Source organism: Tauraco erythrolophus, chromosome 11 (genome assembly GCF_009769465.1).
Source record: "Tauraco erythrolophus isolate bTauEry1 chromosome 11, bTauEry1.pri, whole genome shotgun sequence".
Taxonomy (NCBI): domain Eukaryota; kingdom Metazoa; phylum Chordata; class Aves; order Musophagiformes; family Musophagidae; genus Tauraco; species Tauraco erythrolophus.
This window is the reverse complement of record NC_141475.1, coordinates 19,068,969-19,092,942: the sequence shown is the minus strand read 5'-3', so window position 1 is coordinate 19,092,942 and position 23,974 is coordinate 19,068,969. Positions and strand designations below refer to the sequence as shown.

The window sequence follows — 23,974 nt, the reverse complement described above, 5'->3', positions numbered from 1 at the left end:
TGTGCAAACTGTCCCCCCTCCCTTGGCACCTACACCAGCCACTCCTGTACAAACCTCCAGGGAGGACCCTGGGGCAGCTGAGAAAAAACATCTGGGTGAAGAAATACATTGCTCCTAGCTATGTGGCAAGTCCATCCTGTGAAGGGGAAGGAGCCGTTCAAATTCCTCCCCTGACCATACTATCTGGCTGTACAATACCCCAAAGGCTGTGGCACAGAGATCAGACCACATTTCTGACCGTAACCAATAACAAAACCAACCTGCAGTGGGTTGTATGACTAAACCGCAAAGCAACAGTATTTTTTATGCACCTGCTAACTAAGACGTTGCTTAGGCACAAGCAAATATCCCGGCTACATGTATGCACATTCGCATCGACCACAGGTAAATACAAATTGGCAGCTGTCTCCAGCTTCTGGAGGGCCTCCAAGATGACCTTGTAGGTTAAGAAGCTTGATCACTCCCCCTCTTTTCCTTCTTTAAAAGGCCCAAAGGAGCTATCTCTCATTGTCATTACACCTAATAAAAAATCTGTTTTATTCATTTAAAATTGTCAAAACATACTTTGTAAAAGTAATGAGATGTTCCAAGCCCACTCATTCCAACATACACACAACTTGGTTAGTTAAAGGAACTGGTTTAGGAGATACAGACACACACACAGAGTTAAGAGATTTTCTGGTCTTCATGCTGGAAAGGACTAGAGAGAAACATGTGCCTTTAAGAACCCCACAGCCTCCTCACATTGGTTGAAAACAAACATTTTGCTGTGGAAACTTCCACTTTTTACAGGAGCCCCTTTGTCCAAACCATATGTTTCATGCAGGTTTGCAGAGGTGGACCTGCTCTGGCACAGAGTTTCTGTCGACAGAAGAAGGAAACCTTTTCTCCATCCTCCTTGTGGCCAGCGGTTTCCTGCACCAGAGCAAGGCAATGTCTACGGGAGTTTTGGAGGATCAGGGAAACGGCTTGCACTGAGCATGGTGGACCTGCAAGCAAGAGTCAGGAAAGGACGTGCCACACACAGACTGCCCAGACACTGCCAGCCCCAGGCAGCGCCCCGGAACGCTGATCCAGCCACTTCTAGCCCCAAAGCAGTAACAGGAGCATTGCTGAAGCCAAAGCTCACACGCTGGCTCCGTCTGCCATTTTGCAAATCAACCATCTGGGAAAAAAAATTGCAGAACAGAGCGCTTAGTTTATTAGACAGTAACGACAGCATGCACATATACAGGCTGGTATATCAATCCTAATTTAAGGAAAGCTAATTAAGTGCAGTTTCTCTTTGCACAGCTTAAGGAAGCCTAATTAAAGCGGACAAGCATATCTGCAAAGCAGTTAGTCTTTCTACCTTTAACAGGACCTAAAATAAATGGCTAGTGCAGCGGTAGAGGTAAGATAAGTAGCCTGTTAGTGAGCTGGAATTACCGTCATGGTAATTAAAACGTTCACAGATCACAGGACTGCAACAGCAGTTTGTTTTTCTTTGTGCAAATACGTTCATCTACGCAAAGGTATTCGCAAGAATCAGCAGAGAAAACACTGGACAGTTTGGCACAGTATCTCGATTTTTGCCAGCTAAATCATTCAGAATTGAATGTATCAGAGTTAACCATAAAATATAAACACCTATGACACAAGGAGATTACAAGTCCCAGTGGTCAGGACTCCATCCTTACTCAAGTGGAAGGCTACTTGGATAAAGATGTTGCACTTGTAAGCCATGGGCTCAGGCTGTATCAGAGGCAAAGTTTCTGGCATGGCCAGTTATTGGGCAAAGTTTGGGTGTTACCAGTGTGATTTTCTGTAAAGGCAGCTTGGTGCTGCTCATGGAGAAAAGTACCAGCTTGTACACAGTAAACAAAGCAGCACCATGTAGCCATGCAAATTCTCCTAACACAGCCTGCCCAGCCAGCAGCACGCAGATGAGGCAACCCACCAGCGGAGAGACAGAGTCTAGATTTTCACCACTCACAAACACCAACAACCATGAAATAACCATTCAGAGAAATGCATGTACCCACTAGAATATCAGAAAACCCTCAGTGAAGCAAGATTATGTCCTTACCAGCTGAAGTGATCATTCACAGGAGGCAAAGTCCTGAAGACGCAAGCGTCAACAAGCTATTCAGGAACCAGGGAAAGCAGAGGATGGAGGAAGAACATCCCAAGCCAGTTGGGCAGCCGAACTGCATCCACACTCCTGCATGCTGCAGATAATCACCCCTCCTGGCCCTGGCTGCAGCCACCACCAACTCAGATCACCTGGACTGAAGCCCCAACTTTATCATTTGCCTGAAGTTGGACTGCTCAGGGCTGAGGACATGGGCAGAATTTAGATGGCCAAGTCTCATGAAAGAGAGAGACCGAGTGAGCTATGCACCTCTGCAAGCAGATCAGAGCAGCTAAGGAAGAGGTTGAGCAAGCAATCTCCAAAGGTCTCCCAACAGGAGATCCAGGCAAAGGAGTTTATGTAAAATTAAGGTGCCTGAACTTAACTACCTGATTTACCTTGACTCTCTCCCAAGGGTGACTTTCAGACCAAGGCAGTCTCCTGCCACAATTACTGGTCATTCCTGAAAACCAACACATCCAAAACAACTACAAAAGAGAACAAAGAACACACCAGAAGCCACACCACCCACTAGCCTAGAAAAGATGGCTGGAACCTGCTGCCTCTGGATTCCCAGCACACAAACACTGCATAACTGAAGATTCAAGCAGCTCAGTGGCTACTCACACACTGGCCATCCTGCCCTGCCCCAGGCTCAGTGCCCCCAACCCACAGTTCCTCCAGTCATCCAACAGCTCCTGAAGCACCAAGCTACATCTTTTGCAGAAGCCTTAGCCTATTTCCAAAGACCAGACTGCTGCAGCTGGAGGTGAGACAGTAACGACCATTGTTTTGTTTATGCCAAGTTCAGGCATCTCGAGCCTTCTTTAAACTTGAGTATGTCAGTGCTAAGACATTTACAGTACGAGTGACTGCATGTCTAGACACTTGCAATGCATTTACATTCTTCTAGGGACTCTTTAGATTGTCCTGTTCTCTCCACTTTGTGAGTACATACAATAGCCTGGTGGGAGTGAAAGCTCAGCCTCCTGGTTTACCCTTATTAACTTCAGCTCAAAGCCGGCGTTTTAAAATTAAGCACAGCAAAGGCACTTTTAGAATCTTTAAGCTCTTCAGGTCATTTCTAAGACCCTGCTGAGCTCCATCTTGCAAAAGTTAAACAGACATAATTTCTCGGAGCTGGAAACAGTTGTTTTAATTTGGGAACAGGCATCCTAGAGCTGTCAACTCACTCCAGTGAACGCTACTAACGTTTTTTCACACAACAGTCCAATTGCTATGGCAACCACAAAAATCAATCTCTTTCTTCAATCACAAGTAAACCCAGCTCGACCACGGCCTCTGTGCAGGTTTGTTATAAAGTACCAATAAGCATGAGACCAATTTCACTGACGTTCATCACTCAAATAGAGATGAAGTGCTCTTTCTCAGAGAGAAATTTCTGAACAATCAGTGCTTGAACATTTTAGAGACTTCAACATCCCACTCCTAAAGACATCTACTACATGTAGTGTCTACCACATTTGTCACACTTGATACTGGCAGATTTTAGTTAAAACCCAGAGTGGCTCCTTCCAAGACAGATTCTTAAAAGGAATATATTGAAAAAAATGCATGCAATACAAGTACCCTGACAAATTTCTGAAGGCACTCTGAATGCCCTGTAACACACCGACAAAGATACTTGACACATCACAAAACTCTTTTTGCATGGTGCATAAATTTCAAAATGAAATGAAATTATAAAATAATCAGAAGCAAAATCTCTCCCTTCCAAACACTAATTGTTACAAGCCCCACAAAAATCCAGCACAGCATAAAACACATTGAAAGCCCAACTTTCTACATCAAGCCAGAACTGTTCTTTTTAATTTCTCTGTGTTTATGTTTTAGCTAATGTCCTGTTCTGGTTCAGAAAACAAACCTTGGTCCAAGAGAGTGGCTGACAATGAATCCTGATGTACTGCACATCTACAAGAATAAACATCTACATTTTCACTGAGGACTGCTCACTGGACTACCGAACCAGAATCAATTACACCTTCTATATATTCATGGCCTCCAAGTAAGGAGAAAGACAGAAAAAAGAGCACTGCAGTCTTGTAACACACCTAAATGGCTTGAAAAGCCAACATATATATAAACGAGATCAGAGTCTCTAAGAGAACAAGTACCAGCAGTATTTCCTACAAGTCATGCTGTAATTGTGCCACAAATATAATGAGGTCTCTGCACCACCACTATCCCACGCAAGAAGGTGGAGTGTAATTGAAAATGCACTTGCATTATATAAACTACTTTAATCATAGATGCACAGAGCTAGAAATGGAAGAGACATTAGGTCATCCAACCCCCATAGGTCAGAGCCAGACTACTCACGACAATACATTTGCAAGGACTTTCTCCAGTATAGTATTAAGCATCTTTAGTGATGGAGTTTCCAATACTTTCTTTAGCAGTCCAAGCTACAGTCTATTTTAGGTCGGACAGGAAAGGTTTCGTCTTTGTTTTACCTTACTTGTCCTCATTACACCCCTTTCTGTCCTTCCACCACCTTAAATGATTCTAATTTTTTCATTTCAGTCCACATATTTTAACTATCAACTACCATATCTTTCACAAACTTCTAGTTTTAGTGTTGGCAAATACATATTGAACAGTTAATCCTTTATTGTAAATCAATCCCTCATCTCTCAGAGTATTTTTGTTAGTCTTTTCCAGATTGCCTCACTTCTAATGCATGCTGTGATACCTCCAGTACAACCCCCATCTCAGACTTGCACGTGTGCCATCTATATTATGACATTTTTTTCCGTTTTACAGAGTGAGGATCTGAGGATAACCTGGAATAAGGATTAAATCACTCAAAGGCTTCAGAGCAGATGGACAGGTCCAAGCATGCTTCAGAGCACTCCATCAGAACAGAGCCATGAGGAAAATGTTCATTGTAATGACCAGCCTGTCCTAGTGATCAGTGATCAGCCCTGAAACACCACAGCTGGGATATACTGCCTCACCTACTGAAGAAGTTGTGGGTTTCTTCTTCATCTACACCATCAAAGACAGATACCTGGGTTGACACCAGGACTTGGATCCTTCATTTCCTATCCAGCCCCGTGCTACCTGACCAGTACTGAGAGAAGGACACCAGCAAAGCACCGTGACATCAAGGAAAGTGGCAGTGTGTGGCACACCTGAACTGGGCCACTTAACATATATAAACATGAGAGGACAGGGCACTTTCTTCAGCTCATCAACAGCTCACCTTGTGATTCAGTGGAATCCAGTAAGAAATAGACACATTCTCAAATTGGTTTAAGATTTTATCCTCATCTTCCTTTGTTATTCTCTCCATTAAAATAGGCAGCCAGGCAGGAACAAGACTGTATGTGTAACAACTGAGTCACAAAAGTTATTACTGTTTTCCACAACTAAACAGATTCTTAACTGAGCAAGCTTAGTTTTGATGGCCTACAAGATCAGAACTCAATAGTCCTGTCCAACTGCACACCACTGATTCCACTTGAAGCTGCATTTCCAATGACCACACATGCCTTCCTGTAAGGAAAAACACCAGTGAAGTTGCCAGTGTGTTTATGTACACCAGCCACTGGTAACAACAGCATCTGAGAGCAAAGACCATGCATCATTTTGTACAAAACAGTGTCACCACAATAGCTGTAGCTATAGTGTAGTAGAAAATGTTATGAAAACAGAGAGGAGGACCCGAAGAAGCCAACCAGAAGCAAGGAGCTGAATCATATCACTCTGACAGCAGCATCATATTTATTCAGAGTTTTACTTACTCAGCTAATGGTTGAGGACGGAGCTAACGTGAGCTGTCCTCACTCATCCAAGAAGGGCATCGTTCCCCAGACTGCCTGGACAGCAGAAGTACCCACAGCAGGTACAGCCATCATCACCATCTTCTGAAATCAATCCTGTTAGAGAGGGACTAGATCTGATATCCTTAGACACCACTAACTAATCCTTTATATGCCTTGTATCTCCCTATGGAGAACATTAAATTAGTCACAGATCAGCTCAGTGAGAGGGCAGAGATCATAATCTGGCCCTGTCTGTGTCTCCTCTCCATGCCAAGATAACAGTCAGGTCTGTAGCAATGTTGCTTATACATTTGCTAAACAAGTCATTTCTCAGTTTCCATCAGAACCCAGAGCATTTTAAATATCCTATTATAGCTGAGTAAGTCTTGCTCTACTTAACACTAGCTTTTTGTAGTGGAAAATCTCCAGGAAACAAGCTGTTTAATGATGTTCTATCTGACTTGCACTCATTTCTAACTGAAGTCATCCACCTGCCTTGAAAAGACATCTGTTTCAGAGGCTGACTGCTTTCCTCCAACACCCCTTGCACAGCTCAAGGCTGCCATTTTTACCATCACCTCTAATTTTATCAGCCAATAATCTCCTCAGACATCTGCAGCAAAGAGCACGCTGTCAAACCTTTACTATAAGCACTGCTAATGCCTCTTGCCAGCTGTAACACTCCTCAAGAAAGAAATAAATAGCAGGCAGAACTGCAGTGCAGGTATTGTCCTGCTGCCTGTGCTTCCCAGTTACAAGCAGTGTGACAGAGCTTCCCTCCACAGCAGACGCAGAGACGCAGCAAAGCACCTCCAACTCTTCCTCCCTTATCAACCAAAGGAAGGATGCTACGCTTCTCAGCGGGCAGTCAAAATTACAATTCAGCCTTCAATAACTCCAGTAGCTTTAGGTCAGTGGGAATTGAGGTTGCATGCTGAAATACCAAGATGCAAAATTTAATTGAAAGTTTCATTGCATTAGAGCTCGCTGCATGCATGAGCAAAGTTCATTAACTCTGCCCTGCAAGGAGAGCAAGTGAGCATTAATTGTCTCCTGTCAATGCAGTGGATCCTTGCTGTCCCACGGTCTGACATCCTCCAGGCCTTTTAGCCTTGTGGGAGGAATGGACAGTTATACTGCTATTCAGAGGGACCTCAGCAGAGAAATGAGCTGATGGGAATCTCATGAAGCCCAAAGGGAAAAGCAAAGTCCTGCATGTGGGGAGGAATAACCCCATGCACCAGTTCAGGCTGGGAAAGCAGCTTGGCAGAAAGGGACCTGGGGTCCTGATGGACAAGTTAAACATGAATCAGCAACATGCTATGGTAGCAAAGGTGGTCAGACTCCTGGGTTGCGTTAGGAAGAGTGTTGCCGGCAGGTCAAGAGATGCAGTCCTTCTATCCTTCCCCACTACTTGGCACTGGTGAGACCACAGCTGAAGAGCTGTGTCCAGTTCTGGGCTCCCTAGTATCAGGAAGACATCAACATATTGGTGCACGTTTGCCGAAGGGCCTTGATGATGATTAAGGAATTGGAGCATCTGACCTACAAGGAGAGGCTGAGAGAGCTGGGACTGTTCAGCTTCGAGAAGAGAACGCTCAGGCAGGGAGATCTTATCAATGTGAAAACATACCTGATGGTAGGGAGTAAAGAAGACAGAGCCAGACTCTTCTCAGTGGAATCCAGCAACAGGAGAAGAGGCAATGGGCACAAAATACAGGAGATTCCGTTAAAAGGTAAAAACTGCCCATGTTTTTAATGTAAGGGTGACTGAACCCCAGAACACTTTCCTCAGAGGGCTTGTGGAATCTCCATCTGTGGAGATATCCAAACCCCAAGTGGACACAGCCCTGAGCAGCCCGCTCTAGTTGACCATGCTTTGAGCAAAGGGGTTGAAGTAGATGATCTCCAGAGGTGCCTTCCAACCTCAACCATTTGATGATCCTCAGGAGCTCAGAGCTACTCAGTTGAAGTCAGTCAGTTTCTGCTCCTCAGACCACATCCATCTTGTAGATGTTTCAGAGTCCCTTGCCACAGCACCCTTTCTCTGCTCAGTATTTTTAGCTCATTGTTTTGTATTTTGCCAGCTGAGAAACTGCAGTTTGTAATTTTACCTTCAGCTTCATATTTCTTCTTAAAAGTGAATACAATGTCCTGTTTATAATAATAAAATCACTACTTGGCAGGATGACATCAAATGGAAAAAGAGAAAGCAACTGGAAAATTTAGAGCAAGCAGTTTTGAGTGCCAAGTTTCACATTTGTAATAGTCCAGCGGAGGTCAACAGGCTCACTTATTATTAGGCAAATGGTAAAGAAATAGATATCCTCAAGTTCTTCCATGTTAGACTATATAAACCATCTCTACTTGAACGGTCTCTAGCGCTTTCCAAAAGAGTGATGTTATACATTTTCCACAGTAACACCAACAATGGGAGACAAGCAAAAGGCAGAACTGCTTTGCAAAGAACAGCCTTTTTTCTCTCTCCAATATTTAGGTTTTTGTTTCCCACTATGATCGGACTTTCCTGGCTTTAGTTTCTTGTCCCAGTTAAGCAGTAAAGGAAACAAAAAGATATGAATGAAATTAGAAACATTTGGAATGAGTCTTAGAAATAGCTTTTGGGTTTCTTAGATTCTTGGCTACACCTCTTCAAACGGCCTCGTCCTCCAGCCCCCGTCTCCTGCACTCACCTCTGAAATCTGCATTTCCTCGTTTGCCCTGACCCCTCTTCTGTTCAGGGGTTATATTTTGCCCCACGCCATTGAAACACTAAGTGCAAAGTAAAGCAAACAAGGAAATGAAAATTACATGTTGAAACACTGGAAAAGATCGAAAAACGGTTGAAACTTTGCACCCATCAAAATTTGTCTCTATGACAGTAACCCTCCAATGTTTCTCTAAAAGCAGTAACCGAACACTTCTCAAACATCTAGTGAAAAAATACCAATCCCAGTCAACCTGAATAATAAAATGAGAACTCTGGTCCTATCTGTATTATCACATTTAAAGTCTATGGAAGGGAAATTTCCTCAACCACGCTATTCTGATACTTTATGAAACTTCGCGCTCTCTATAAAATACAACTGCAGTATGCAATGCCAACACCTAATAATGCCTAGTGCTTTTCATTAGAAGTTTTTGGTGCTCTTTACAAACAAATAAGCTGAGAGGGCCCATGAAACACTTCCCTAATTTTACAAGTAGATAAACCCATGCAAGTAAAAAGCAGATGTCCATGTCAAAACTGTGCACTAGTGGCAGAGCAGATAGTTAAATCAGCTAAAAGATTTCAAAGCCATCCAGGAGGCTTGGATCTTTTCTGCCTTAAGTAATAGTAAAATATTATGTAAACCTTTCTTTGTGAGCCATTACTGGAGAAATTAGAAAAAAAAAAAGATCTCTTGGAAGCAATTCTGCACAGGCTATGTAGGTGAGATCACAGTTGTTATCCAAACAGACTATGCATGGCAAGAACAGGCTTCCTGTAAAAGACTTGCAGGAAGATCAAGGAACATATTTACAAGATGGCATGGACAAAATATCCTTCCCTCCTTTTGCCCAGCCTCAGCAGCTTGGTGAAACACATTCTCACCTTCATCTAAAACCACACACACAAATGTCTCTGGTGCAGAACCTCTACCTTTGCGCTCTATACACAAACAGACCCTACCACACTCGGGACACTGGTTAGCAGAACACAGAAGTTACCTTTTGAGGAGGAAAGGGTCATTTCCCACGATGAAAGGAAAGAAAGAAAAGTTATCTCAGGAAGAGGAAACACCAGAAAACCCAAGAATTTGCTCGGTTCTTGGTTCCAAATCCCAAAAGCTTAATGCGTGACACTGGAAAATTTACAGCACTGTGCTACAGAACTGGAGAGGATTTACTAAAGATGAAAGTATTTTAAGCCTAACTGTAATATGTCTGTACTCTAGTCAGGTGAGCAATCTGTAAACTGAATTAGGATGAGCTATTTAGAAGTGTTAACATGGCTATTTCAGGAGAAAAGACGAGTCTCTATTCTACACTCTCAGTGTACTGCACAGTCATCTGGGGAGCCTGACAGATCAACATGCACAAACTACAGCAAAGGTGGGCACTGACAGAGGCAGGTGCCCACGGACACAGTGTGAGCTCCCCTGGAAAACAAGGCACAACTCCCATGTGCACCTAGACCAGAAACCCAGGTTCAGGTGTCTTCTTCTGGATGTCAGCCTGGGTCAGTGTGTACCAGCTATTGGTACAACACTGCAGACCACAACGCACTTATCACTGATAATACAAAAGTTAATATATAATAAAGTTAAAGCCCATCTACCTTGGGACTTGTCAAGAACAATCTCTCAAGGTCTAATGGGTAAGACCAGAAGAGATGGTTGCCAGGTCTCCAACTGCAGGACTCCACTCAGCTACAATTCACACTACATTTACTAATAAAACTCATCTTTTTTCTGGGGAGACAAACCTCTCACTGTGAGGAAACAAAAAAGAAGACTCATCTGTATTTTACTTTCCACAACTAGAAGTCTCATGTTATCTCCATATGTGTTTAGACCACAGACTAGTCAGTCAGTAGTGTGGCAGTTGACATTAAAAGGATTAGTAAATTAAGCTCAAATAATTGTCTTAAAAACCTTGACTGTTAAATGTTTATATTTGAGAGGATCAAAAGGAAATCTACTTTGTAGTGTGCACTGTGGTCAGGAAGGGGCAGAGAGGGATTTAAATGGCTTAACTGCAAAACTGTTATCATCTTGATAAGTCCCAGTGTAATAATTCAGCAATAAAAGCAAGAAACGCTCTTCAAATTTGCTTCTAAAACTGATTGTCTGACTGAAGACAAGTCAAGCTCTTTATTTGCTTGAAAGAACTTGGTCAGAAGAAACAGAGAATGCTACTGAAATGTAGACAAGAATATAAAAATAAGCACTTTCCAGTGACTTCTGAACCGCAAAACTTGGTTAGTTGTTTGGTTTTTTTTTTAAAGCCACTTGAAGCTTACAGCCTGGATCTGGTATCTGAGTGTTAGCACTAGTCAATCAGGAGTGTGATGCTCCTCTGAATTATTTCATTGTATGGCAAGAGAAATTCAGTAAAGCTGAAGCAGTAAGGAGGTTGCAGGCTACAGCACAGGATCAGGTCCAAAGTAACATCCAGAGCCTGGGTATTGATACAAATGGCAGCAGTTTATCAGCTTATCTGCTTAAATTGCTCATGTCTGTGCCAATAACACAGACAAGCTAAGAGGGAGAGGAGTTTGCTACATATATGCTGGTGCTTGCACCAGTGCAGTGTCTTGAGGAATCAGGCTCACGGGGCTGTTTCACTCCAGCAATATGCAAGAAAGCAATGAATCTGCCAGCTGAGCCAGGATGCTCTAGGACGAGCAAGGGTGGGAGTGGAACACACCATAGCATCTTAACACGTTTATTGTTTTGCTTTCTTCCACCTTCCTTTACTGCAAAGTGACGTTCAAAACAAATTTCTTTTGTCTTCAAAACCTTTTCTAGTAAAGATGTCTCTGAAATCTGACACTTTCAAGTGTAGCAAATCCACTAGTTTTGGATAGTCCAGCAATGTCAGTGTGTCTACCACCCAACAGACCATGGAGTTTCCAAAAGCTGGAGGGAGCATCACTAAGTTGCAGGAACGGCTAATGTGAGGTCGGTGGACAGCACACAGCTGCCAGGCTGCAGGGAGGGACTGCATTTGCCAGCTGCTAACCTGATTAAGAGCCGTCATAAACTCCACATGACACTGGTTCTTCAAAACAGAGAAAAATGTTGAGACTAGACAGGAAAACACAGGACAGTCTCTACCTGTGCTTAAGTTTCAAAGTAACAATGTCCAAGATCATTTGATCTGCCAGGCATTCAGAAAATCTCTGCTATAAAACTACCACTAAAATACGTAATACGTTCCAGACAAAAATATAAAGCTTTCAGATTAGGTGCCAAATACCAAATTTTCAGTTTTCAATAGTTCTTTTGAGAAAAAGCCTCTTTGCCTCACAAAATACTTCTCCAAATAACTGATCTTCTAGGTTTGTAGGTACTTTCAAAAGCAGTTTCTTTCCATGCTAGCACAGGTAACGTGTAGTACGGTATACGTAATAAAGTCAGTGCCGTTTCAAAGCGTGATGAAAGCAAAGCAAAACAAACCAAAACAGCCCTGCAACAACACAAGGAGTGTCAGACCATGCTTTTTTGTTGTTACCTTAAATCTCTTCTTTTGTCCATTTCTCCCGGCGAGATAACCCAGGGCAGGCTCTGGGGAAGACATTCCAAGGCTTCCTGGGAAAAGTCAGAGAAATCTACACCATACTCCGTCAGGATCCCTTCCGTTTCCGGCTCAATCTCCCCAGCCTGCCCAAGACTTTTGGCCAACTGCCTGCAAAAAGAAAGAAATGCTTTTTTTAAGTGTATAATTACTACTGTCACATTGCTACTGTCCCCACAGAAAGGCTGCTGAGCCCTCAAACATACTCTTTCGCCCATTCACTTCTCCCTGAGTTTTGCCAGAGGACTTAGCAGGAATTCAAACCATACCATGACTTATGTCTGCTGGAGATGCAAAACAGTAGCCAGACAGTACCCTGGGCTGTTTCGTGCATCTCATTTTAAGATGTTTTATATTATTAGGTTTTTGCAGAGGTAAGAAAGAGTCAAATTTTAGAAAAAAAACACATTCAGCAGGGATAAGAAAAGCAGAGCCCTCCACACAGGCAGCTCTAGCTTTACACATGGATGGTTCCCTTGAGGTCCTCCTTCGACTCCTCACTACTGAAAAACATGACTCACTCCTCACTGTCTGAAATGAAGAGCAGGTTCCCACCAGATGCCAGAAACTCTGCAGAAGACAGCTCCTGGGGAGCTCAGCACACTGCTCTCCATCCCAAAGGATACATGTTTCTGTTTGGGCAGACTGATGCCCCATGAAGACATCACAGAGTGTGAGGAACTTTTACTGCCTTCCTTACAGGAGTCATACACACAGACATGCCCAAAGATTATCTTTCCAATGATCTTCCAGGTTCTTTCCAAGACCTAAACATTCCCAGTAGTTTGTCCCTCCTCTCCTAGCTAAGCAGAAGCTTCTGAACCAGAAGCTAATTGGAGCGGAGCCAATGATCTAGAAGCAAGTCATAGGGGAAACTGTCCCCTGCACGCTAATAGTCTTTGATGAAGTATTCTGCACATGTGTGGGTGAGCCTGCTGCTCTATTATGCTTAGAGAAAGTTTCCATCTGCTCCAGTGTAAACCCCAGCATGCATTTGTCTGAGCGCTCTGGTGTCAAACAAGCATTCGGCACTGGACACAGTGTGTAAACTGGGACTCCAAAGGAATGCGACATTCATTCCCTCCCTATCTGGTTACAAATACTACATGAGAACCTATGTCTCATGGTGGTTCCTTTTGTCCCCTTTCTCAGCTCCAGATTGCTCTACAGTACACAGAGGTACTGTGTGTACCTCTTGTGTATAAAAAAATATATTTTTATTTTTTTAATATACTGCCATTAGGGCAAATGGCACATTACAGCCAGCAGAGATAACGCTCCTGACCCAAGAAAATTACAACTGAAATTAAGGCAAATCCATCAAAATATGACACAAAAGAGAGGGTAATAACACAGTGCAAAAACAACCACTCTAATAAGTGTTTTTCCACTGCATAAAATAGGCAATCACTGTATCGATCCTTCTGCTTTAATTCCAATGAGTGAGAACAGGCACTAATTACCCTCCTAAATTGGGGCCAAAATGGTGCACTTGTCATTTGGACGAGCAAGACACTCTCAGGGCTTCAAATGTACCATAAACCCACAGCACAAACCCCATCCGCGCCGCACAAGCAAGCCCATCTTCTTTATGGGCGCAGAGCTATCTCTCCTCGCAACGGGAAGGGCTGCGTAATAAACCTGTCACATTGTGTAATATGCTGGAAAGGATTGTGCGCTTCGCGGCGTGGTAAATTGTAGAGTTCACATGGCCTAGCTTTAAAATAAAAATGAAAACAAGGATAAAAGATATTTCCCTCCATTGTTTCAATTTTATGTACAAACTGTATGGCAGAAATACGTGTGCGTTTGGCACCAAGGCTGAGTTCTCTGTTCCTGCAGCTTGGTCCCAGTCTGATTCTTATTTTAATGTAAATAAACAAGGCATCAGTTCTATCTCCTTCTCCCTCAGCAGTAACAATAAACCAGAGAAATCATCAGTTTATTTCCAATGTCTAGTGTGGTGCTGGAAGAATGAGCAAGGACAAGCCCATGGGTCCTCAGGCCTACCAGCACCACCAAGGACAGATTGAAAAAAAAAAAAAAGAGGAAAAGAGAGGACATGTTGCCATACCAAAAAGAAATGGCAAGGCTTGAGTCTCAGGTGCCCCTTCTCTTGGAAGGGCAGAGTTGGGAAGTGCACCAGGAGGGCGGCTGGATGTCTGCACAAGTCATGGAAAGCACCTCTGAATGCCAGAGTGCCTTCCAGCTCAGTCTTGAAACCCATGTTCTCTTGATCCGTTTACTGAAATTAGATTACGAATCTTAAGGGGTTTACCCAGAGGTTTGATATAGGACTAATATTTTTTTAATAGTAATTAACATTTGATTTACGGTGTTCCAGGGAACATTTCCCAAGTACCTTGAAATAAAAAGTGTACAACCAACTTTAATTGGGGCCATGCTACAGTCACGCAGACATGATGACTTGCATCAGAGCAAAATCTGACAGGACAGCATGTGATCAAAGGTAATGCATATAGGATCACCGATGGCCCTGGAGTAACAGCCAGGCTGCAAAATCACTTCTGGGGCTCAGCGGCCACCAAGGGCAGCAAGAATAGTTCAAGAGGCTTATAAACAACAACAGGCACAGGGCCCAGTGGTGGTCAGACGTGCACTCCCAGGGAGTCACGGTGTCTGTGACACCCCAGGCTTGCGTGTATCTTTTTTTTTAAATGTTAAAAGGTTAAAAAAAAATTATAATGGTTGCAGACATAAACAGTTCTTTTCTGTGCGCTGACGAAGGAGCATCAGAACATGCTGGAAGGTTCCTTGAATACCCTTGGACTGACGTCAGAGACAGTGGCAGCGTGCACCGACGGGAACACACCGTGGTCAGGATGTTGGGCAGCACACAGCACAGGGTATTCCTCCACAACAGCCACAGCTGCAAGATCACTGGACTGCTCCGAGCTGCAGACTCACTGGAGCTTGAGCTCCCATGCGTGTGCGCCTGGGGCAGAGCCACACTCGTGCTGCCATCCTCTCCTTCTTGGTGACATGGATCACATCTGTTTAGTCACCCTTTTCTGCAAACATTCGAGCTCTCTCCACTCTCCAGACTCAGCTGAAACTGGCCAACATGTCCAAAGGGTACATGATAAGAACTCTCCAAAAGACAAAGCATAATTACATAAGGCTTGTTTCCTTTGGAAAGCCGGGCAGGCTCCCAAATGGGAGTGAATAACTTCCATGGGGACTTAATGACCTTACTCAGTCTCTCCTGGAGCACACTCACCCACAGTCATCCTACACAGAGGGTTTCTTTCAGCAGCAGGAGAACATCCTACACATTAATAAGCCGTCGATCCTAGAGAAAGCTTGTACAGGAGCAGGAGAGGGGACAGCAAGGAAGGCCACCCAGCTGCTTCCACCACCCAGGCCATGAAGCTCGCAGGCAGAGTGGCACAGGCTTGACAGAGCCCCAGTGTCCCAGCAGAGGTGGCGAGATGTCTGCAGGGCTGAGCATCACGGAGACAGAGAGCTGTGTCACGGGAACCCCCAGCACCCGAGGGCGCAGTCCAGCCCTGCTCCGCACCACGGCGCTGCTGGGACACCCGCCATTGCGGTGCAGGAGCAACACGGTGCTCCCCATGCAGGTGGGGCCATCCTACACTTCAGAGCGGTGCAGCGATCAGCTGTGCCAGGGGGATGCGGCTTTATTGAGAGACAGTCCCACCTGCAAGAAGGTGTTTTTGCGACAGAGCCACACTGCTTGAGGACCAGACTTTCCCTCAAGCCTCACAGTGAGGTACCCAAGGTATCTGGGTCATTTCTCCTCACACCAACTACATTTGTGAATTAAAAAAAAAAAACCAAACAGAATAAAAAGCCAGAGATTACGAGGATTCAAGCCACTTGCATGGCTTTGGAAAGAGCATCTAGTGAAAGAACATCCTGGGACATTTCATTTTATTGCAAACGCCATGGCAAATCTTGTCACCTTGACAGACCAATATCCACAGCCCTGAGTTAGAACAGCCACGGGCCCTGTGCGACACAGAGGGAGTCAAGGATTCAATGTTTTGCTATTACTTTTTTTTTTTTTTTAAATAGTCTCATCCATCATCATATGTAGGAGCAAAATGGTTCCGCCTTAACCATCTCCAAAAGCGTGGAGACATCTGGACTGATACCCCAAACAGCCCTGGCCTGCAACACTGAGAAAAAGTCTCCAGAAAACAACTGTACATGGCAGTACTTGTAATATTTATCTGGAAAACGATAAGATTGTGGACCTATTTTGCTTTACCTGCTACCTGAAGCAGGTACAGTTAAAGGACATTTCACTGCCATGGTAACGTCCCTTCACATGCAGGAGGGAACACCACAGCATGGACCCAGGGACATGGAGACATCAGTTCCTCCCTGCTCCTTCCCAGCACAGTCGGGGTGACACGGCGACCTTCAGAGGGGACAGTGTCTCACTGGCGACCACCAGGTGGCAATCACGACACAGAAACGCACCCCCCTCCCCAAGGGGACCTCCAGGGACTGTCAGGTTGCCCCTGTGCAGGTGATCACCCTGGGTGGCCAGTGCCACCGCCAAGCCCTTGGCCAGAGCATCCCACTGCTCCAGCCACGTGCAGTCACCATGAAGACAAGACTATGCCATGAGCCGTGGTTGGAAACACAGCACTGAACTTCCTAAGCGAAGAGGAAAGCTGAGGAATGTGCATGACCAGCCTGGGGAAGTTCAACTGCAGGATGGAGAGCATCTGAAACACCCAAGGTATCCAGGGGAAATGACTGCCAACTACAGAGAGATTTTCTTTTTTCACACTTCCAGCAGACTTAGTGCAGAAACTGCACTAAGAAGGTGTCTTTAGTCCAGACACCTTCAAAACCATGGTGGTGCTGCCAAAGGGGTATCATGAAATCTGTGGCCAGAACTAAGGTGTGGACAAGAAAGTTCAAAAGCCCAAGCATGCAATGAGCTCCAGATCACCTACTCATCTCTCTTTCAGGTCGGCCATGACTACTAACATGGCTTATAAATAAGCTTATAAACCAGTCCAAAAGCAAACAGGAACTACTGGGACCTTCAAAAGGTTTTCTTGTCTTTCAGAGTTTAAACAACCATGTATTTGCTGTTAAGAACAAAGTGGGCCACTAAGGTTTTTATGCTCCCATCTCCACAAGGCACTTACTGAAGTCCCAGAGGAAATGGCTATGTATGAAGACAATCATGGACGTTTTCTTTCCTGACAACACCCTTTACGTCTTGGAAACTACCAAAATAGCCAGATGAGAATATACAATGCTGTCAGGAGCACAGATTAAAGAAACATGCACTAGTCAACGAAAAAAGGCATTAGTCCATCCTGCTAATTTCCCCTGTTTCTGCTGAAAAGGGGGGTTGTTCATGACAAGAAGCCAAGCAGTACAATCACCCTTCAGTCTTTTCTCTGTTGGAGTCAAAGAAGACAAAGAAAATCTCTGCCAATAAGAAACTTAGTCATAGTGAAGTTCACAGCACAGCCAGCCCCTAGCTAACTGGGGCTCAAAGGGAGGCCACTTCAGTTCATGCACAGAAGTTTAGCTAGGAAATTCTGAGTGACTTAACAGCTCATGTGGCTCTCAAGGACTACACGTGAAACTTGCTATTACTGGGCACACAAAGCAGCCACAACTGATAACGAACTCAAACTCAGGGAAACAGGGACTTGAGTTTAGTTCAGTTTTAGGGCTGATAGATCTGTGCCAACATACTCACTTAGAAAAAAAAAAAAAAAGAAAAAGAAAAAAGTTTTATGTAAGCTTTAAGTTTTACCAGGAGTTTGAACTGAGGACTCCAAAACCCACGGTGCTGACACTGTATGTCCATTGTGCTACCCCATCAGAATGGCTTTGCAAGGAGAAAAATTGACCAACTCTCACTATCGCATATGCTCCAGATTACATCCAGATCCCCATCACCTGTAAAATTTGACCACAGCATTGCCATAGGTCAGAGTTACCTACTTCGGATCACCAACTAAACAAGGACTACTCAGTTTTTCCCAAGATAACCAAATAGATTTATCAATGTCCACCATTTCTTATTGAGATCCACTCAATAGGAAGCAGCACGGCCACCCCAGTTGGGTGCTTGGCACACTGCTGCTGTTCCCAAGAAAAGAGAGAAAATGCTAAAAACTACAGGGTCTTCCTCAAAGAAAGGCAAAATGAACCTGCAATCTGGATTCAGTGCAGCATACATCATTTGAGTAGCCCTGGCTTAAAATCTCCTCCTTCAAGGTGGTTCCTGCAATTTGAACCTCGGACAGCAATGGCTTTATAGTGCCTCCTGAAACGCACAGAGTGGGATACCGTTCTCATCTGCTTCAGGAGTGAACGAATCTTCTCTTGATTTCTAGTACCCTTCCTTGAAGCAATGCAAATTTAAATACCACAAAAATCAGTGATTTCCTTCGACTATTTCTCAGTAAAGGCTTAAAAACCAAAGATGAGCCTCACAGTTACTGATCGTCTTCCTCTGGCAGAAATGAAATGTCTACACACTGTGTACTCCTCTTACACAAAGGGAGGAAGGCTCGAAAGGCTGCCAGCACTCTACGGTGCTTGTGCTGGTCAGGTTAAGCACCTGTGTGTGTTCCTGCTAGACTGCAAGCTCTTCTGAGCAGACCGTACACTCCTTAATGCTGTGATGTGCCGGCACACTGAAGCAAGCACCAAAAGAAACTAACATTATGTAGTCATGAGATGAACTAGCAATGAGCTATCCTTATACTCATCACAGTTTATCCACCAGAGTGATACAAGACAAGTATCTTGCTGACAGACTCCTGTCTCTATTGTATGTATCCAACTAAGTGAAACCAAGACCTCTGACTAGAAATCTCAGTCATCTCTACTTCCAATGGCAGCCACATACCCTGTTGCAAAGTTGCTGTCTTCTTTCCAGTCCACTATGCGACAGATGAAGAGCATATTTGAATAGTCCTCAGGCCTGCTCACAAAGTCTGGAGGGCAATCAGCCAAGGACACATAGGCCCTGGGGACTCTGTGGTCCACAGGTGAGAACATGGCACATCTCCTGAAGAGTTCGCTGTTCTTGTCTGCCAGAAGCTTGATGAAGCCTGTAGCTGCCCGAGAATGCTTCTTTTCCAAAATATAGACCACCTGGAAGAGGCAAAGGTTCCTACAGTTAATACTTTCAGAGAAACTTATTTTCTTTAATGGAATAGGGATACATGGAGGCTTAGCAGAATATCTGGAAAAATCAGAAGGGCTATATCATGTTTTCCCTCTGTGTGTATATGTGTGTGTGCATTTTTTAACTGAGTACCTATTTACAATGTATTTTCCTTGCCATCTTGCTCATGGCTATAGAAGAGCTAAGTGCCTTCCAAGTGCTAGCTCTCTACAACAATTTTTTTGATTACAGAACAAAACCAGACAAGAAGTAGATGCTTCCAAACGCAGGGAATCAGCCACAACATACAAGCAACTCCAGTAAAATCTTTCGTTTGTATCCTCGGCTTGTGATTTCGACATTCAGCACAGAACAGGCCAGTCCAAAAACAGTGCCGCTGGCGGATCCAAGCTAACCACAGGAAAGGATGTGCTGTGGGGAATTTGGCAGTTCTCTCCTCTTCTCTGTGCTTTCTGAAGTTAGGGGTTATTTTACCTTTATACAAGATGGCTTTGAAAAGAATAATAAATTACAATATCACTAAATAATTGTTCCAGAGAGGTGTTCATCCAGGCTATATTTTTGTAGACCATAATAAATCACTGGATAACAGAAATATTATAGCCCATTTCCTAAGCTTATACAAAGAGTCCCTTCCAGAAGGTTTCAGGAGCTGCACCTCTGTGCGATTCTGAGCACTGGAACTGCCACACCGGGTGAGACCAGTGGGCAGCCGCTCCACAACAGGGACCAGAATCAGAGCTGCAAGGCAAAGCACAAGACGTGGAAGAGACCTGACCCAGCCTGACCCAGTAGTCCTTTTCTGGTCTCTTTAACATTCAGAGATTGACTCAGATCTTGAACCAACAGCACTAACAGCCTTTCCAAAGTCTGTAAGAATTAATTCTGACAACTTTGGATATCCTGACACTCATCTTAGTATCCAATCTTTTCTCTGAATTTTGCTAAGTAATTTTGCGTAACAAACGAAGGGAATTTAAACTGGGATGATTGGTAAAAATAACAAGACACTTGATTTTTATCAGATCGGACAATTACTCTCTTTGAAACAGGGAATGAGATTCAAAGATCAACAGATGGAGACTACAAGGAGAGCAGGGCTTGTCTCCTTCAGCCTTTGGGAGCGCACAAGTGCTCGCTTGTCACTCTCCACCGAGTTACCTTGGCTGTCCTTTGAAGAAACTTATCTGGGAGGAGCCTGGGATCGTTCACCTTGGGTCCATCATCTTGCTTTGTTCTGTGCACGCCACTGATCCCAACAGCCTTCACTGCATCAAACAAACACAACAGTTAATGAAGCACATTTCCACGACAAATTCGTGTTGGGCTTTTGCTGTAAACTACAATACAAAGTGCATTTAGATGACTTATTTGAAAGGAAAAAGATCTCTCAAGTGTTAGAACAGCCAAGCATGAAGCAATTATTATTTCTCCAGACTACCACAGAGAGCAGATATACGTTCACTTACCATGCAGATCTGCTGACAAACAATAAAAATAAAAATAAATCCAAACTTTACAAGTACAACTATACCAACCATAATAAACAAAATGGTGGAAAACACATTGTGTGTATTAAATACTAAGAACTACATTAACTTCCTGGCATTTCTTAGTTGGAGTCGTTAACATCATATAAATACTCTGTTAAGTACATACATTCATTTAATATTTAATTTCCTTTAAAAACATCATGCAAGATTTTACAACGCATGTTTATCTTTGAAAGTGAAACCATGCCTACTCAGTTGACCGTCTTCAGCTGTAGACCAGGATTAAGAAAAAGTCTTATGAAAGTAATCACTACATACGACAAACAGCTCCCTCCCTCTGAAATCTCTCCACCAGATACTGCGAAAATTTAAATCAACTGTCAACTAATTTCTAGTTAACAATTTTCAAATATTTGGGTATCTGTGTTTGAAAGTATCTGCCATAGGCAGCTGGCACACTGAATGCATTTAGTGTTTACAAACATCCAAAGTGATCTTTGCCACGGAGAAGGCTGAGGTTGGTCCCTTCTTGAGTTGCATCACTGCTGAGAGCCCATGATCACTGCTCTGGTAGCATTTTCAGATGGAAACATCCATGGGCTCTTCTCTGGAGGGCTCATGGAGGATGCATGCCTTTTTCCACTTCTACGGCAATCGCATCCATCTCAAGCACATGTGCTAAAATCAAGCCCTAAGCATTCAAAAGAAATTTTGCTTTCTTAAGAGAGACCGTGGCACCGACTGCAAGTTTCAAGGGACATAGCTGTCACTATTTTTCTTAGAAGACATGAGACAGAGCCACATTTCGCTGAGGACTGTGCTCCGGCTGGCCAATGGCACTCACGCACGCCAGGAAGCCTCAAGGAGAACAGCGGTGACACGCAGACCCCCTGACCCCCAGATGACATCCATCTGTCCCACAGGGACCCTCAGCAGAGGCTGCTGGTGACATGACGGATGAAGGAGGATGGGCTGCGGGAGGGGAGGCTGCAGCTGCCGGCAGTGCCAAGCAGTGCACTGGGGGCAGCCGGGGAGAGGGCAGCGGGGGGCAGCCGCTCGCCCCGAGGGGAACGGCTGTGCACCACCGTCACCAGGGCACCTTCACAGATGGTCCTGCCGCCGCGGAGGGCCTGGGCTGCCTTTGGGCAACGTTACCCCAGCAGTTATCTGACAATGATGGCTATCACTCTAATGGCAAACTCCAGGTCTCATATGCACCTAATTATCCCCAGCTTTTCCTTCTGATACAAAGCTCTTCAGATGTCGCCTCTCCCCAGAGATGATCTTTTTCAGAAGAATCTAAGTGACTTCAATTTTATTTCATCTTTACTGACTTGCGAGCAAGGCTGAGAGAAGAATTCTGGGATTTAAATAAAAATCTACTTTCCTAAAAAAAAAAAAGCAGTAGTAGCAGCAGCAAACCCATTTCTCTGTTACTTCTCCTACTGAAATGAACTCAGATTTGCCACAACCAGGATTGACAAAACCACCCAGAGTTTCACTGTGACAAATAAGTTGGGGAAAAAAATTGCTCGGATAATTATAAACAGTTTAAGAAGTGGGGATACACAAGTTAACACACCTCACTTGCTTATCTCCACCAAGATCTTTGCCAACTAAAGGTCACACCAGGCAAACAGTTAGTAAAGAATAAAAGCAAGGAGCCGTTTTGTTTTCTTACAAATTTTCAAGCCATCAGTTAATAGTCATGGCGTTATGGTGTGCCAACCACATAGACAGCTAGCACAAACCACAGGGTGATCTGCGACAAAGAAACACAGGCAGAGGCAGAGGGAGGTTGGTAGCCTTCCAAAAGCCATGCCTTCAGGCACACGTGCCACAAGCCCAGGGCTTTACTGGAGTGAACTCTCCCCAACTGAACAACACATACTGGTTGGAAGAGAAACCAGATCTAGATGTGTTTGGAAAAAAGCAAAAGCTGCACTCGCTGCTTTCCCAGCAGCATAAGGACAGCACTGACCCAAGGCACAACAGGCAAGAATGACAAAAGCAACAGAAGCCATGTGAGGAACATGCCCTTGTTATCACTGCCTTCTTTCCACTTCTCCTTCCAGCTTCCATTTCTCCAAAAAGTTGTTCCCATTTTTTCACGGAAGCAGCTTTCCCTATCAAAAAAGGAGCCAGCAGCGGTGTCCTTGGGAGGTATCACATATATGCATGCAAAAGCACAGAAGAACCAGGAGACAGCTGTCTCGGGGAACACAGCAAATGGGTCACCACAGCTTCCTTTGCCTGGGATGCAAAGGAAGAACATGCATGGCTTGGGCATTGCCTGCCATCCTGCAGAAGCTGAGCCCCCACAGGAACCCAGTACAGGTAACAGAAAGCATCTAAATCCTAACTGTAGCACATGGTAGAACCTGCCTTTTTCCTTCACAGCCAAAAATCAACCAGGGGCCTTTGGCTAGCTGGAGAGTACCTTTTTCCTCAGAGGTCTCTCCAGTTTCGTTATCCCTCCCAAAAAATCCTAGGATTATTAGAGGCTCCAGCAGACAGAGGCTGGGATCTATAACTACACCATCAACAGAAAGAAAGAAAGAAGGAAGCAAATCCCAGCCATCTACTTATTCCTACCTATCTTTCTTAACTTCAGAATCTAAAAGGTCACCATGTACATCTACTGATGGGCAACGTTCCTGAAACAAGGAACACGGAAGAAGACACAAGGAACTCTGCATTCTTGAACATGTATCAAGAGATACGGACTTCTCTACAGCTTGTAGCTTCTCCTTTTGAAGTGAAAATTCTATCGGTATCAGGGCTGTATCTAGTGCTTGGAGGTCTACATTGGCAGAGCACCAGTAATGAGGGTTCCCTGTGACAACCCCATCTGTTCAGAAAGGACAACTACCCAGACCCAACGTCTACCCGGCTCAGTTGTGAAATTACTGCACAGAGACCTCAGTCTCAACAGCAATAATCAGCCACCAGTCTGGTACCTGCATTCCCTAAATACACTTCTGACAATCCCTGCCTTTCGCTGCACATCTCTCTTCCCTCCAGTGAAACTGGAACTTGGTGGGTGGGCAGAGAGGGGAGGTATCAGGGCCCCACCAGAGACGGGTGGTCTAGAAGATCTGAGCTGGGAGACACAAACATCTCCCACAGCAGGGCA

General features: G+C 44.3%; 1 protein-coding gene across 1 annotated transcript in view; it reads right to left on the bottom strand.

Annotated features, from left to right (window-relative positions):
• The window catches only part of DIS3L2 (DIS3 like 3'-5' exoribonuclease 2), a 194,895-nt gene that overhangs the window by 102,468 nt on the left and 68,453 nt on the right, over positions 1 to 23,974 (bottom strand). Inside the window, exons 7-9 of the mRNA XM_086618081.1 lie at positions 20,507 to 20,613; positions 19,064 to 19,311; positions 12,121 to 12,294 (exon numbers count right to left, since the gene is read on the bottom strand). Coding sequence (XP_086474207.1) covers positions 12,121 to 12,294; positions 19,064 to 19,311; positions 20,507 to 20,613 — 529 coding nt within the window. The remainder of the gene's footprint in view (positions 1 to 12,120; positions 12,295 to 19,063; positions 19,312 to 20,506; positions 20,614 to 23,974) is intronic.